The following is a 16,156-nucleotide window of genomic DNA, read 5'->3' on the forward strand; positions in this document are numbered from 1 at the left end:
TCCCTCTCTCTCACAATCACATCTCTTAACCATGCTGCAGTTTCTTTTACTCTCCAACTCCCCCTCTCCCAACCCTGGGGTCGCCAAGCCCTCAAAATATCAAACATGTTCAATTCCCGATTCTGAGATGTTTGCAGCATATATACACATACTGGTTGAGGAATTTGGAGATCGTGTTATATACTGCTGATAAAGTGGCCAGTCCTGGCTCAGACTGGACGTGGACGGTTCACGTTTGCAAGACACAAGATGTTGTTCACGTACCAAACGCGTACGGCACTCAGGGATACCAACATTGAATATACATTCTTATAATTTTATATATATAAATATATACATAAATACATAAACAAGAATCAACAATTACGTTTATATATTTTTCTTTACTATGAATTCCGCCACAAGTCTACGGATTTTCCGCTGATGTTTTTACTAACACGCTGTATGGCTGTGGGCGGAGGCACGTCTCAGGCCACCACTCGAGCTGTACGGTCGTAACGGCAAACACTCTTTACCAACTTGTTCATCTTCTGTTCGTAAGTTGATGTATTTTTACCCGTATACTGAATTGCGATGTGCTGTATAGCTTTCACTCAGTCTTTCTTTCTTTAAAATTCCTAAGTAAATATGAGAAAGAAACTATTTCACTTGCCGACGAAATATTGCACCAAAGTATGTCAGTGAAAGGCACCGTTCACTATATTTAGAGAGCGAGGGGGACAAGGAAAGAGGAGGAGAAGGAGGGGGGCAAGGGAAGAGGAGGTGGGGAAGGGGGCACTTTCCTTGCCCCCTCCCCCTCCTACACTTTCCCTCCTCTTTCCTTGCTCCACTCCCCCTCCCCTTTTTCTTGCCCCTCTTCCTCCTTCTCTTTCCTTGACCCCCTCTCCTCCTCTTGACTCCTCCTCTTCCTATTTCCTTGTCCCCCCACCCTCCTCTTTCCTTGTCCCCTCCCCCTCCTTTTTCTTTGTTCCCTCCCCCTGCTTCTCTTTCCTTGCCCCCTCCCCTCCTCCTCTTTACCCCTCCCCTTCCTTTTTCCTTGTCCCTCCCCTCCTCCTCTTTCCTTGCCCCTCTCTCCCTCCTTTTTCTTGCCCCTTCCCCCTCCTCCTCTTTCCTTGGCCCCCTCCTCCTCCTCTTTCCTTGGCCCCCTCCCTCCTCTTCTTTCCTTGGCCCCCTTCCCTCATCCTCTTTCCTTAGCCCTCTCTCCTCCACTTTCTTGACCCTCTCCCCTCCTCCTCTTTCCTTGGCCTTCTACCCTCCTTCATTTTCCTTGGCTCCTTCCCCTCCTCTTTCCTTGGCCCCCTCCCCTTCCCTCCTTGCGGACGGTACCAAACAGCATCTTTTGTCTGATTTATTATTAAGCAAGTATATATTTCATTTCAGGTTCTTCAGTGATGTCCAGAAAGCGGGTGTACAAAGAAGAATTCCTTGACATTGGGTTTACGCTTCTCATCGATGGTGGGGTGGAAAAACCTCAATGTGTTAGATGTGGGGAAGTGCTCAGCCATGACTCGCTTAAAGAAAACAAGCTCGAGCGCCATCTCCACGGAAAACACCCGACGCTGGCGGGGAAAGACCGCCAGTATTTGAAGAGGAAAGAAGAACAACTGCAGCGTCAGCGGTTAGACACCCCTATGAACACAGGAGTGTATTCTGTTCGACAAGCAACAATTGCATCCTATCTGGCTGCAAAAAGAATTGCTAAGTGTAAACAGCCACATACAACTGAGAAAAAGTTGGTGAAGCCAGCAGTCTTGATGTGGTTTGTACTATTTTCGGAGATTATATGGTGAAAAAAAAATAATAAACTATTGCACAGTCAGACAACAAAATGAGCGACGGATTCAAGAGATGTCGGAAGACATCAAAGAACAGGTAGTGGCTGCCATCAAGGAGAACGGAAACTTCAGCTTGCAGTTGGATGAGTCAACTGACGTCAGTGACGATGCACAGCTCTTGGTATATGTGCGGTAGCAAGGGAAGAATGACATGTAAGAGAAATTCCTGTTCTATAAACGACTGGAGACGACAACAACAGGTGAAGATCTGTTCAAGTTGGTTGACAGCTTCATCAAGAAAGAAGGCCTCAGCTGCGATCAGTGCTTCAGTGTGTGCACGGGTGGTGCACCTGCAATGCTAGGGGCACATCAGGGTTTCACCGCTAGGGTGAAACAAGTCAACCCCAAAGTGATAATGACTCATTGTCTGTTCCACCGAGAAAACCTTGCCTCCCGGAAACTGTCACTTGAGCTTAACTCCGTGACAGAAGATGTGATTCAAATAGTGAATTTTATTAAATCATCAGCTCTGAATTCCAGGCTGTTCAGTCAGATGTGCTCTGATACGGGGTGGGAATATGAACACCTGCTTTACTACTCTTGTGTCAGGTGGCTGTCCCGAGGGAAAGTGCTCTAGAGAGTGTTTGAAATGCGTGCAGAGGTTGAAATCTTCTTGAACGAGAAGAAACATGCACTGGCATCAAGGCTTACTGAACCAAGGTGGTTGCTTAAACTGGCATATCCAACAGACATATTTACAGTGTTAAATCTGCTGAATATATCCATGCAAGGAACAGAAAAAACTCATCTCTTTGTGTCAGAAAAGCTCAAGGCATTCAAGGCGAAACTGAGGTCGTGGAAGGGAACGATTGAGCGGGGGAAAACTGCGTCCTTTCCACTTTCGAACCTTTTTCAGGAAGATGAAGACGTCACGCTTGTGGACGAACAAAGTGTATTGATGAGCACCTTGAGAAGTTGAGTGAGGAGTTTGACAGATATATTCCGGATGAAGAGTTGCATGAGAAATACAAATGGGTGCGCAGACCCTTCGATGTCCACGTCGAAGACCTCTCAGAAGAAGAGTCTTCCATCCCAAATCTGCAAGAGGAGCTCATCGAGGTGCAACATGATGAAACAGTCACTAGCAGTGTTCTGGACTACTGTGAAGGAGAAACCAGTCCTCGGCAGTGAGGCTGTGAAAGTGCTGTTGCCGTTCGTTACAACCTATCTGTGCGGATCAGGGTTTGCATATCTGGCTGCCATCAAAACGAAAAGCAGACATTGGTTGCAACCTGAACATGATTTGAGGGCAGCACTTTCTACGACTGAGCCGCGAATGGAGAAGCTTACCAGCCAGATCCTGGCCCAAGGCTCCCATTAAAATCAATTTATCAGTTGATAAAAAACATTTTTATTTTAGTTTGTCTTTGTGGAATGTGACAAAATATTGTTTCAGAAGTGGATGTTTTGGTTCAAATGAAGCCTTTAAATTTCTATAACTAAACTAACATTTAATGATGTTAATTTTGTCTTTTTCAACCTTACAGTACCTCTCTTACACGGCTATTAATTACACTTGCCCTGTACTGTTACAGCGTACAACCAGTAATATACAATAATACATTACATACAGTGTATAAAACCAGTGGGTCGCGGTCATGGCTACATGTGCAGGATTGGGGTCGCCTGGAAAAAAGGTTGGCAACCACTGCTCTAACTCATGGCCATTCTCACTCACTCTCTCTGTGTAAATAATATCTCTTAATTATACTGCAGTTTCTTCTGCTCTAACTCATGGCCATTCTCACTCACTCTCTCTCTCTAAATAATATCTCTTAATTATACTGCAGTTTCTTCTGCTCTAACTCATGGCCATTCTCACTCACTCTCTCTCTCTAAATAATATCTCTTAATTATACTGCAGTTTCTTCTTCTGCTCTAACTCATGGGCACTGTCTCTCACTCTCTCTCTGTAAATAATATCTCTTAATTATACGGCAGTTTCTTCTACTGTAACTCATGGGCATTCTCACTCACTCTCTCTCTCTAAATAATATCTCTTAATTATACGGCAGTTTCTTCTACTGTAACTCATGGGCACTGTCTCTCTCTCTCTCTCTCTCTCTCTCTCTCTCTCTCTCTCTCTCTCTCACTCTCTTTCTAAATAATATCTCCTCATTATACGGCAGTTTCTTCTTCTCTAACTCATGGGCACTGTCTCTCTCTCTCTCTCTCTCTCTCTCTCTCTCTCTCTCTCTCAATCACATCTCTTAACCATGATGCAGTTTCTTCTTCTCCTACTCTCTCTCTCTCTCTCTCCACCCCACGGGCAGCCACTTACATCACTGCAACCCACCCAATCATCATTACCTGCAGGTATTATCAAGAGGATGGAGAGGATAGAGAGAGACTAACGAGAAGAGCGTATGTGAGTGAGGTGGAGGCCAAGGATGAGATGGAGGGATGGAATGGAGAGGTATATGAGAAGGCGATGCGAGTTGGGAGCAGGGAAGAGAAATGGCGGACACGGTGACATGGAGGCGATTTGTTTGTGGCCATCCCTTGCGTGATGAAAGTGTCTGGCGATAGATAGATGGATAGATGGAAAAAAAGTTGACAAAATGCAAAGACCTATTTTACCGTTAGTATATAATAATAAAATCTGTCGAGTATATCAATAAGCTTACAAAAAACAAAAGCAAAAATAAAAGTCTATTACAAAGACAATGCTCACGGTAAGCATCAGGTGGTTGCCATGGTAACGAGTCGTCCATCTGGCCTTCTCCACCCATCACGTATCGCCACTATTCTGCACCAAACTGCTGCACACAACCACCATGCCACCTGGGGACAAATACCAACAGATAGAATAAGGTGGCACTGAACTGAATACTGGATTCCCAGCGCCTGTCAAACACCATATGGCAGTAATTCACAGCCAAGACACATGATAAGCAAAGGAACAAATAACTGGAGAGAAGACAGTAAGGGAGAGAATAATGATTAAAGGTTGTTGACTACTTAACTGAATTCAATATTGCATTCCTAGCGCCTGTCAAACACCATATGGCACTAATTCACAGCCAAGACACATGATAAGCAAAGGTAAAAAAAACTGAAGAGTAGACTGTAAGGAAGAGAATAATGACTAAAAGATGATGACTATACTGGAGGTTCTCAGACAGGTACGGGTTTAAAATAAATAAGGAGTTTTTCCCTGCAAGTGGGTATGTGGTTAAATTAGGAGAAACTTGGCAGTGCTAGGTAGTAGTAGTAGTAGTGGTGGTGGCGGCAGCAGCAGCAGTAGTAGTAGTAGTAGTAGTGGTAATACAAGTTAATAATAATGTAGCCCCAGGTTCATCTGAGACGTCAAACCGGTGGACTGCTGGCTTAAGCTGTCCTGCCGTAGTCCACCCTCCACCTATCGTGGGGCAGGGCAGTAGCTGGGGGTGTTATTTAACCATGCAGTGTAGCCGCCCAGATATATCAGTGCCACCACATGAAGGCGTCCCTCTCCACCACCAAAGCAAAGGGGCAAATCAGCTTTATACGTAGAAATGGAACTGTATTAGGCTTTTTTATGTAATGTTTTTTAAATATAACCCCTTCAATCCAGTGACATCTATCTATCTATCTACATCTATCTATGGTCACATGACTTAATCCTGTAAGGGGTAGCCACAAACAAACTGCCTCCAAGTTGCTCTGTCCTCTGCCATTTGACTCCCCTCCCTCCAACTCACACTCCCTTCTCTCATATGTTTCTCCATTCATTCATCCGTCTCATTCTTGGTCTCCACCTCACTCATATACTCTCCTCGTCAGTCTCATCATCCTCTCCACATGACCAAACATATGCTTCAGATTATTCTTGCTGCCTCAGGTGTTTATATTCAGCTTAGGAGAGACTGGCGAGGTTAGATACAGTATAACCTTCTTTAATCCCTATACAATACCCGGGTGCAGTGGTGGGTGCTGGCCACTATCATCCACTCACTTAATGTAGTGCTGCCTACTTCTTCTTTCATTCATCATTTCCTTTTTGTGTCTGCCCCACTATCATCCACTCACTTGATGTAGTGCTGTCTACCTCTTCCTTCACCTGTCGTTCCCTTTCTGTGTCTGCCCTCCTCTCTTCCTGGTTTTCCCATCCTTCCTGTTGCTTTTTCTTACTTTTCTTTCCACTTCAGGTGGCTCTACACTGAGTGACAAGCCTACTGGTTTCCTGTAACCAAAGAAACCCTTTACAATAGTGGGTGGTAACCATAACACCAAACAGCAGCATGATGTGCAGCCTACTATGGCCGTACAACGCTGGGTGGTAACCATAACACCAAACAGCAGCATGATGTGCAGCCTACTATGGCCGTACAACGCTGAACCATAACACCAAACAGTGATGTGCAGCCTACGCTGCTGGGTGGTAACCATAACACCAAACAGCAGGATGATGTGCAGCCTACTGTGGCCGTACAACGCTGGGTGGTAACCATAACACCGAACAGCAGCATGATGTGCAGCCTACTGTGGCCGTACAACGCTGGGTGGTAACCATAACACCAAACAGCAGGATGTGGCTGTACAACGCTGGGTGGTAACCATAACACCAAACAGCAGCATGATGTGCAGCCTACTGTGGCCGTACAACGCTGGGTGGTAACCATAACACCAAACAGCAGGATGATGTGCAGCCTACTATGGCCGTACAACGCTGGGTGGTAACCATAACACCAAACAGCAGGATGATGTGCAGCCTACTATGGCCGTACAACGCTGGGTGGTAACCATAACACCAAACAGCAGGATGTGCAGCCTACTATGGCCGTACGTTGGGTGGTAACCATAACACCAAACAGCAGCATGATGTGCAGCCTACTGTGGCCGTACAACGCTGGGTGGTAACCATAACACCAAACAGCAGCGTGATGTGCAGCCTACTATGGCCGTACAACGCTGGGTGGTAACCATAACACCAAACAGCAGGATGATGTGCAGCCTACTGTGGCCGTACAACGCTGGGTGGTAACCATAACACCAAACAGCAGGATGTGGCCGTACAACGCTGGGTGGTAACCATAACACCAAACAGCAGCATGATGTGCAGCCTACTATGGCCGTACAACGCTGGGTGGTAACCATAACACCAAACAGCAGCATGATGTGCAGCCTACTATGGCCGTACAACGCTGGGTGGTAACCATAACACCAAACAGCAGCATGATGTGCAGCCTACTATGGCGTCCCTGTTACTGGATGCAGATGCAAATTCCGTCTGGCAACCCAACCTCCATACTCTTGCCCGCACCTGGCAGTGGCAAGGTGCTGTCCACTGCAAGGAAACACTGGTTCACTGCATGGCACGGCCCTGCAGGGGGAGCTGCTTGCTTGCGATTGATAGGTCTGCTCAACCAGACAGATCAGGGTTACTCAACAACTGTTCACGAGTAGTTTTAAACTGAATAAAGTGGTCCAGAGATACCAAGAACAAAATTGTAACTACATCAATGGACTGAAGGGGTTAATGCTGTCTTAAAGTACACAGTGGTGTAAAGATGACAAGAATAACACTGACAATATGTCACTGGATTGAAGGGGTTAATACTGTCTTAAAGTACACAGTGGTGTAAAGATGACAAGAATAACACTGACAATATGTCACTGGATTGAAGGGGTTAATACTGTCTTAAAGTACACAGTGGTGTAAAGATGACAAGAATAACACTGACAATATGTCACTGGATTGAAGGGGTTAATACTGTCTTAAAGTACACAGTGGTGTAAAGATGACAAGAATAACAATATGGCACTGGATTCAAGAAGTGTACAACAAAAGGCTGGACAAAGGGCAACCTATAACAAGGAATTAGTGTATTCTTCTCGCCTGACATCCATGTGACTTAACAACATTTGTTCTAACTTGCCAAGATTCCCAACCCTTTTCAGCTTGGTGATGGCCAGGTGTAGTCTAACAAGGGTGGATGGACTTAAACTGATACAAACATGGAGAGGCATTTTGTTTGACTATTTTGTAAGAATAAAAGTGTTTCATGAAAGACCTAGTTTGCCCCACAATAGCCTCATGCGGATGTACCACCAACTTTAAAATGCCCAGCTACAGGGGTGAACATCCTCTGAAGCTAATGGAAGTGACAAAATGAAAAATACTGTATATATATGTCGTGTGCTTGCCATTCTCAACAGGGTTCAGAAAGACCTCAGCTTAACATACCAAGACACAACACTTAGGCACATAAATTTTCTAAGTTGAATAAAATGGCCTTGAGACAGCAGGAATAAACTAAGACATCATCGGAGTGAAAAGCCGACCTGAACTGAGAACATACTACAGTACCTCAGACACTAATTTTCATGTAGCTAGGTACCCTTCTTTTTAATGCAAAGAAGAAGGAACCGAAGGCCAGGAGCCTGCAAATTGTTCCCTCCAAGAAAAACAAAAACAATGTAACAGAGCCAAATTCAAGATCAGTTCATTTCTAGATGCCTGGACACACTGCGTTTGAATGACTGGATATCATAGGCAGCAGGAAATACAGGAGACAGTTCCAGAGTTGACCTACTGACTAAAATCACTTGGAGCCTGCCAGACTAAATTAAGGTGTCAGTGCACTAAGAAGGCTAAAAGACTCACCTTAATTCGAAAGCCACTACACTGGGGCCACTGGTTCTCTGTAACTTAGGCTGCCACGTACCGCTGCCTGACTCTGTATTCATGTTGCCATCTTGCAAGTAACCCAAGTAACGCACTAGTAACAAGTAACATCGTACCTGCAAGTGAAAGGAACAATTAGTTGCAGGTGGGGGGAGAAAGTGACCAATATTACTCTTGTTATTATCAAAGAAAATACACCACATGTTGAGCCTGTACCCCATGAAGAGTCCAAGAGGGGCCAAAATTGTTGTACAAGGCAGTATGTAAACAGAGCTTCACAAGACACTCACCTGCAATATCTGATGTGTTGTGGGCACAGCTGTGTGTGTGTGTGTGTGTGTGTGTGTGTGTGTGTGTGTGTGTGTGTGTGTGTGTGCAGCAGTAGGAAGGCAATACCCGGTACATGATACACAACAGACACTAACAACACTGACAGCCGTCGTTGCAACACACAAGAAACAGCCAGGTGGGGTAGCAGAGCAGCGTTATAAATGCACCACACTATTTTCACACAGGCCACACAACTTCAATGCAATATTAGAGTACACAGTCACGTTGGCCACACTTTGCAATTCCTGCCCCAACCCAGCAGTGCTGAAAGTAATTTGCCTAACTGTTGTACACGATTTTTTGTGAATACCAGTGTGTTATCCTCATCCAATTTTAAGCCCACAGTTCCCTTTATGACCTATCAATTCTTATCATCCCCTATTACACCCCCTTAAGTTCGTTATTCTCTCTCTCGCTCTCTCCTGACGAAATTGTTCGTATTAAGGAAGACTACCCATCAGTGTACAAATCCCGTGTGGCTTCATTATACGCAGGTGTGGTTCACACCAAACAGGTATGAACAATACCACAAACCCTACAAACCCCCCGGGCCACACTCCGCCCCAGCCTCTGATCCCCCCTCCCCCTAAATAGCCGCAAACATGGCTACTAAGCTGCCTCTTTGCAGGTTATTTTGTAATCTATGTGGATAATGAAAAGGCAGGATTAACATAATACACAAGACCCGGTAGTAAAGTGCAATATACAAATTAATTCGCTAAGGAAGAGGTGCTAAGAAAACCTTGTAAACTAACGACACTGTGCTAAGATGATAAACAGCAGACCAGGTAACTTTGGTGCAGTTACCACGTGTACCTGTCAGGTTGCCTTCACCCCTTCAACAACGTGACATATTGCAATGTATTCAGGCCAGCAGCCTGGGTCGCCATCACCCCCTTGTCACCTATTGCCCCCAGATCTTCACAAAACTGTTTCCAGGTGGCAAGAATGAAACAAAACATCGTCTACGGAAATATATACATCAATAGATAAATGTAATCATTATGTTATGTGCGTCTTTAATCTGATCTCAGGATTATACTGTTGTCACTAACTTGGCCTACAACTGCTGTCTCTTCCTCGTGAACTGAGTTGTAAAGAGATTACCATCAGAATACAATACTAGTCACGAGGAAGTGCTATGGATATGATGTCAAGCGGCAGTTGTACAGATTAGCATTAGAATACAATGTTAGTCACGAAGAAGTGCTATGGCTATGATGTTGAGCCGCAGTATTGTCTTTTTCTGGCACTGAGCTGTGAAATAAGCTTCAAAGGCCAAGAGTGTGGTCCAAGTTAGAGTACAAATTCCAGCTTTATTCTTTGTATCAGTAACCGATGTTATTCCGCTTAGGAGACTCCATGGTAGTGTGGGGCTGCATGCAGGCTGTGTCTAACCCTTCCACTTACAAAACCCGTCTTGGCTAAATAAAGTGAAAAATAAAGTTATAATCGTCAGCAGGCAGCAGTAGTAAAGTGTTAGTGTGACTCCATGTTGATCTAAAAGTCTATCTATCTGTTGCCAGACGCCTTAAGGGGTGGCCACAAACAAATCGCCTCCATGTCGCCCTGTCCCCCGCCATTTAACTGCCCTGCTCCCAGCTCACACATCCCTTTCATATAATTTTCCATTCCATCCCTCAATCTTATCCTCGGCCTCCCCTTCTCTCTCCACTCCTCCACCTCATTCATACTCTCCCCGTTAGTCTCTCTCTCTCCATTTTCTCCACATGGCCAAACGTACAAAAATAAAATAATCAGCAGACAGTAGTTAAAGTGTTACTGTGACTCCCTGCTCATCTAAACGTGAACCCGGTGGTCTGCAGGATGAAGTTACCTCTCTGCAGTGCCACATCCTGCTGTCATGGTATAGAGATTGAGCAAAGTATACATTAATAGTGGTACTGGCGTGGTTATATCAGTGCCACCACCTGCAGGCGTCCCTCTCCAATAAGTCATCGGCTTGAAGGAGCTAGTTACGTGGAATCCTCTTCAAAATATACCTCCAAACCCACATCATAATAAAAAGAACGACAATAATCAATAAATCGACGGAATTACAGAACGTACGAACATTCTAAAAATGTCGGGGGCAGAATGTTTACAAAATGTCGGCAAGGACACGAAAAACACCGACATCCTTTAAATATCTGCAAACAACAATATTCTCCCACCAAACTAACACTTACTTATCTCCATTACCTTGCATAACAACAGTAAGCAGAATTAAGTGGAGAAATTGGCTGTAAGGAAAATATGGAGGTAGAGCAGGATACTTAACTTACTACGCCAGCCATCTTCGACGTCAAATCTTACAAGAATGTCACATATCATCTCAATACAGCCACTTTCCCCCACACGCCTACACCCAAGTAATCTTTATTGCTTATTTAACATTAGTGAGTAGAATTATGTCAGTAAATTAGATGGAAGCTGCCGAAAAACGAATCAGCAGGATACCTACGCTGGTCTTCTTCGGCGTCTGTTCCAACACCATTCCACAACCACCTCAAAACAGTAATATTTCCACCACATACCTATACCCTAGTAAGCTCCATTAATTTATTTAATATTAAGAACCACATTCATGCACGTAAATCAGAAGCTAGTGGTAAAATTATGGAAGTGGACCAGGATACTCACGACGCCGACTGAGTTTCTGCTCGCAGTTTGTCGCCCTTTATAAACACGAAACACGAATACTCACTAGAAATGCTCACCTCTAAGTTATCTCCATTGCCATATCTAATTTTCACAAACACAATAATACAAGTAAATTAACTGTGACCGCTTGAAAATGTTGAATCAAGGCAGGATACTCACCTCATCACTCTGTTCTCTTGAAACATGGCGTCGGTTACACTCACACAATCCCAACGCCAACATCGGCAGTTTTCATAAAGATCTTAAACCAATTTCCGAGATTTAAAAAGTCTTCACAGCATTTTAAAAGTATTAGAAATAATTTTGTTTGGTCGATTATTTCGATTTTTATATTTTTTTGGCTTGGCTGCGTGAAAACTAAAAAATAAACAAGCAATTTTATGCACGTGCACCTGATGCTCAAAACATTTATAATTTTGGAACCCAGGCCTTTTCCTTGAAGTCATGCCCGCGAGGTTCAAATTGGTATTATAGTTCTGATCAATCCGCTTGTTTACTGTATATGCTACATAGTATCGCTGCACTTATGATCGAGTTAACTGTGTGAAAGATTTTATATACTACATTATTTGCATGGATACTACCCTCTTACGGGATATTTTGGGTTTGCTGACGATAAGATGAAGCCGAAGTCAATAACTACGAACAAAATTCCCACATCTGGCACTCCTTTCTAGTTTCAAATTCTCTCCCTAAAATTAGTTTAAACCTCAGCAGTACTAAATGTTACCTTTTTAGAGACTTAGAGAGGAAATCACGGTACAATTTTCTTTTCCTTCCCTTAGACGAATATAATGTACTGTGACAGATACCGCGATGCAGTGTAATATAGAGTATTTGCAGACAGGGAGATTTTTTTTTTAAGAATACACAAACTATATGTGTGTGTCTTGATGAGTTGTCTAATAGTTCGCTGTCGATGTTTTATTGCATTTTAAGTGAGTCTAGGTTATTTGGTGGCTGCATTGACTTTTGAATTATAAGTCCTTGACCCAAACTTTTCCTTTTACAACTTTAATCACGTACCTCAGCGGCAGAAAAGGATAATGCTACTGCTCGACATCTATACCTCTTCATTACTAACACCATAGTCCAGCATTCGTCTTTTGCTACAACGCAGCATTCAAGATAAAGAGATGGCAATTTTAGGCCAATTTAAAGCGAAAGGAGCACTGTAGGCCTTTACTTTTATTATTATTATTATTATTATCATTATTATTATTATTATTATTATTATTTTTGCATCTGTGTTTACTTTGCAATTTTTGAACCATGGAGAGGGGTTACATGAACGAGCGCACACAAATACACTCCTCCCCCACCTCCTTCGTAGCACCTCTTTCTTAGCGATTTGTTCTGCACATTACATTAATTTTCACTCTCCTCTTCCTTTCTGATAATGCTGCCAGCTGTGTCTGCATTAATATAAGTAACATACAAGAGAATGATAAGGTGTAATGTGCCAAACAAGTTGCTACGGAAGAGGCCATTGATTTGATAGCCATTTCCCCGAGGCCCAGCAGTTCTCCTACATCCCAAGTCCTTCACGTCACCACTTGGCCACTAATACCCACCGCCCACAAGTCTCACTCAGGACTGTGATGATATTAGCAGGGGTGTTAAGACATTTCAGTGGGTGGTGCAGCTCAGTCATGTTTTAGACTCAAATCAGCAGACTTTGGTTCCCTAGCCTGGAATCGAACGTGCATTCTTTCCAACAGTAGACCTCTTCTCTAACCACTAGACCACCACCTCCACCATGACCTGAAGTGGCCTGAATGTAGCCCACGGTTATAAATGTATGTCTATGGACCTGACCTGACCCCACTAGACCCATTGTGACCTAATTCCACTGGTAACCTGAATGTCAAAATAAATGGTCAAAGCACACCTACTTCACTGCCTTTAAAGTGTAGGGGCCTGAGGCTAGACTAACCTTAGTGGCAGTACAGGCTGTGTACCGTTTATAAAGGCAACATACACACGTGGCCATGGGTCACCTAATGGCCGCCCTCCACATTACTCCAGCCCCAGCAGCCTCTAGCCACTCACACTGTAGGATCTGGTACCAGGGCTTGTGCAGTCTGCCTCTTGGCCATGTGGAGAGGATGGAGAGTGAGAGACTGATGAGGAGAGTATATATGAGTGAGGTGGAGGGGGGGAGAGGGAGGGGGAGGCCAAGGATGAGATGGAGGGATGGAGTGGAGAGGTACAGTATATGAGAGAGGGGCGTGTGAGCTGGGAGCAGGGCAGTGAAATAGCGGGGCACAGGGCGACATGGAGGCGATTTGTGTGTGGCCACCCCTTACGGGATTAAGGCGTCTGGCAATAGATAGATAGACAGATTCTTGGAGCCCTACCCCAAACAATCACAGCTGTCACTCCCCACACCCAGCTGGCATCCTCCTTTCCCATCCCCCCTCAAAATCAATCAATCAATCAATCAATAAAATAACCTACTGAGTGCCCAAGGCACCTTTTAGAACAGAACACCTCAGGTAAAACAATGTCAGAACAGCAGTCAGTGGGGTGGAGTGTATTTGATGCCACACGGCTTGGTATACAGTACAAGAGGCACTGGTGTATGTGAGCAAATAATACCACTGACCATGTGGAGAGGATGCAGAGTGAGAGACTGACGAGGAGAGTGTATGTGAGTGAGGTGGAGGGGGGAAGAGGGAGGGGGAGGCCAAGGATGAGATGGAGGGATGGAGTGGAGAGGTACAGTATATGAGAGAGCGGGGTGTGAGTTGGAAGCAGGACAGCCAAATGACAGGGGACAGGGTGACATGGAGGCGATTTGTGTGTGGCCATCCCTTACGGGATTAAGGCGTCTGGCAATAGATAGATAGATAGACCTGCATCACACGTTTACCGGCACTCCTTATGGTAGCATACGGCACTCAAACCAAACAAGGGCTTGGTTTGGTACGGTAGGCAGGGGTATGGTAGGCAGGGGTGTGGTAGGGTAGGGTGTGGGGAGGTGTGGCCACAAGCTACTGTTGGATATGGTTAGTTGACGGTAAGGTAAGCTAGATATAGACTGGGTATGGTATGGGGAGGTAGGGTAGGGTAGGGTAGGGCAGGATAGGGTACGATAAGGTAGGTTTGCGTAAGGCAGGACAGGGTAGGGTACTGTAGGGTAGGTTTGGGTAAGACAGGACAGGGAAGGGTACTGTAGGGTAGAATATGGCAACACAAGGTAAGGCAGGGCAGAGTTGGCAACACAGAGTAAGGCAGAATCTGACAAGGCAGGGTAGGGTACAGAAGAGTTACGTAGGGCAGAGTATGGTAACACAAGGTAAGGTAGGGTAGGGTAGGGTAGGGTAGTAGGGTAGGGTAGATTTGCATGGGTTAGACTAGGGCAGGAGAGGGTAAGGCAGGGTTAACTGTGACAGGTTAGGGTAAGTAAGGGTAGGGTAGGGTAGGGTAGATCTGCACAGTCATCATCACCATCGCCATTATTACAATCACCATCAACAACACCATAAAAATCACCTTATAACCGTCTATTATCATCATCATCACATTATCATGTTAACCACTGCATCCAGTACATTTACTGGGCTGGGCATCATCCACAGTGAAAAAGGGAAATACAAAGCTGGCAGAACTACCCATAGAGTGGCCAGTGAAGTGAGCCACACATTCCTTCACCATTCCCTCCTTCACAAACTAAGCCACACTTGTAATACAACTATAGTGCGTTCATTTGAACTTGGCTGTGATTTTTGTCCTTATGTAGCTTACTTCCTGTAGCTCAATGGCAGAATAATACAATACCAAGACAACATGCCTTTCACAGCACTTCTTTGTGACTAGCACCATATTCCAGTGTTAAGCTCAGTATATATATTTAAGTTGGAGATGGGATTTGTGCACCTACTTCAAGTCAACAGAGTATATGTACAAATTTCTCTTTTCTTTACAATTTTCTACGACCACAAAATTTGGACTTTTCCAAACATTTGTAACAAGTCTATTATCCCCAGACGTTTCCACATATTCATCTATGTCATCTTCAGTGGATCTAAAAAGATACAAATGACCTGTAAGGTAATTCAATGCCTAAAAGAACTATTTGAGCTGGAACTCATCGCACTTATATAAAAAAGGAAAAAACGTCATGTAAATTACAGGGTGGACGTAGCTGCACAATATATTCAGAGGCACAGCAGACAGACCATTGTTTAGGCCGGTTGGCGTTGATAAATATCAATGGCTTCCAGTATTCTTACAGGTACATGTGTCTATTATACAGAAACTGTTTAGGGCGGTTGGCGTTGATAAATATCAATGGCTTCCAGTATTCTTACAGGTACATGGGTCTATTATACAGAAAGTCTTGGCATCAACACAAGTATTACAGTAAATCAATGTTCCCTTACCGCTGAGTGAGGAGGGTCGCTCGCAGGCACACCTGACCTGCTCCACTGACATCTGCGCTGGTCAACCCCCAGCTTGAAGGCTGGTGTTGTGCTGCCAATATACCCTGTGTGGCAACTAGGCCACTTATATTGTGCTGCCAATATACCCTGTGTGGCAACTAGGCCACTTATATTGTGCAGCCAATATACCCTGTGTGGCAACTAGGCCACTTATATTGTGCTGCCAATATACCCTGTGTGGCAACTAGGCCACTTATATTGTGCAGCCAATATACCCTGTGTGGCAACTAGGCCACTTATATTGTGCAGCCAATATACCCTGTCTGGCA

General features: G+C 44.5%; 1 protein-coding gene across 1 annotated transcript; it reads left to right on the plus strand.

Moving 5' to 3' along the window:
- The first annotated feature begins 1,391 nt into the window (after positions 1-1,391).
- On the plus strand, positions 1,392-1,790 carry LOC145389731 (protein FAM200B-like). The gene has a single exon (XM_080264926.1). The coding sequence runs from the start codon at positions 1,392-1,394 to the stop codon at positions 1,788-1,790; it is 399 nt and encodes a 132-aa protein (XP_080121052.1).
- The last annotated feature ends 14,366 nt before the right edge of the window (positions 1,791-16,156 follow it).

This window comes from Coenobita brevimanus, unplaced genomic scaffold, assembly GCF_032717465.1.
Source record: "Coenobita brevimanus isolate Jiangsu-jjx unplaced genomic scaffold, ASM3271746v2 jjx.HiC_scaffold_1987, whole genome shotgun sequence".
Lineage (NCBI taxonomy): Eukaryota > Metazoa > Arthropoda > Malacostraca > Decapoda > Coenobitidae > Coenobita > Coenobita brevimanus.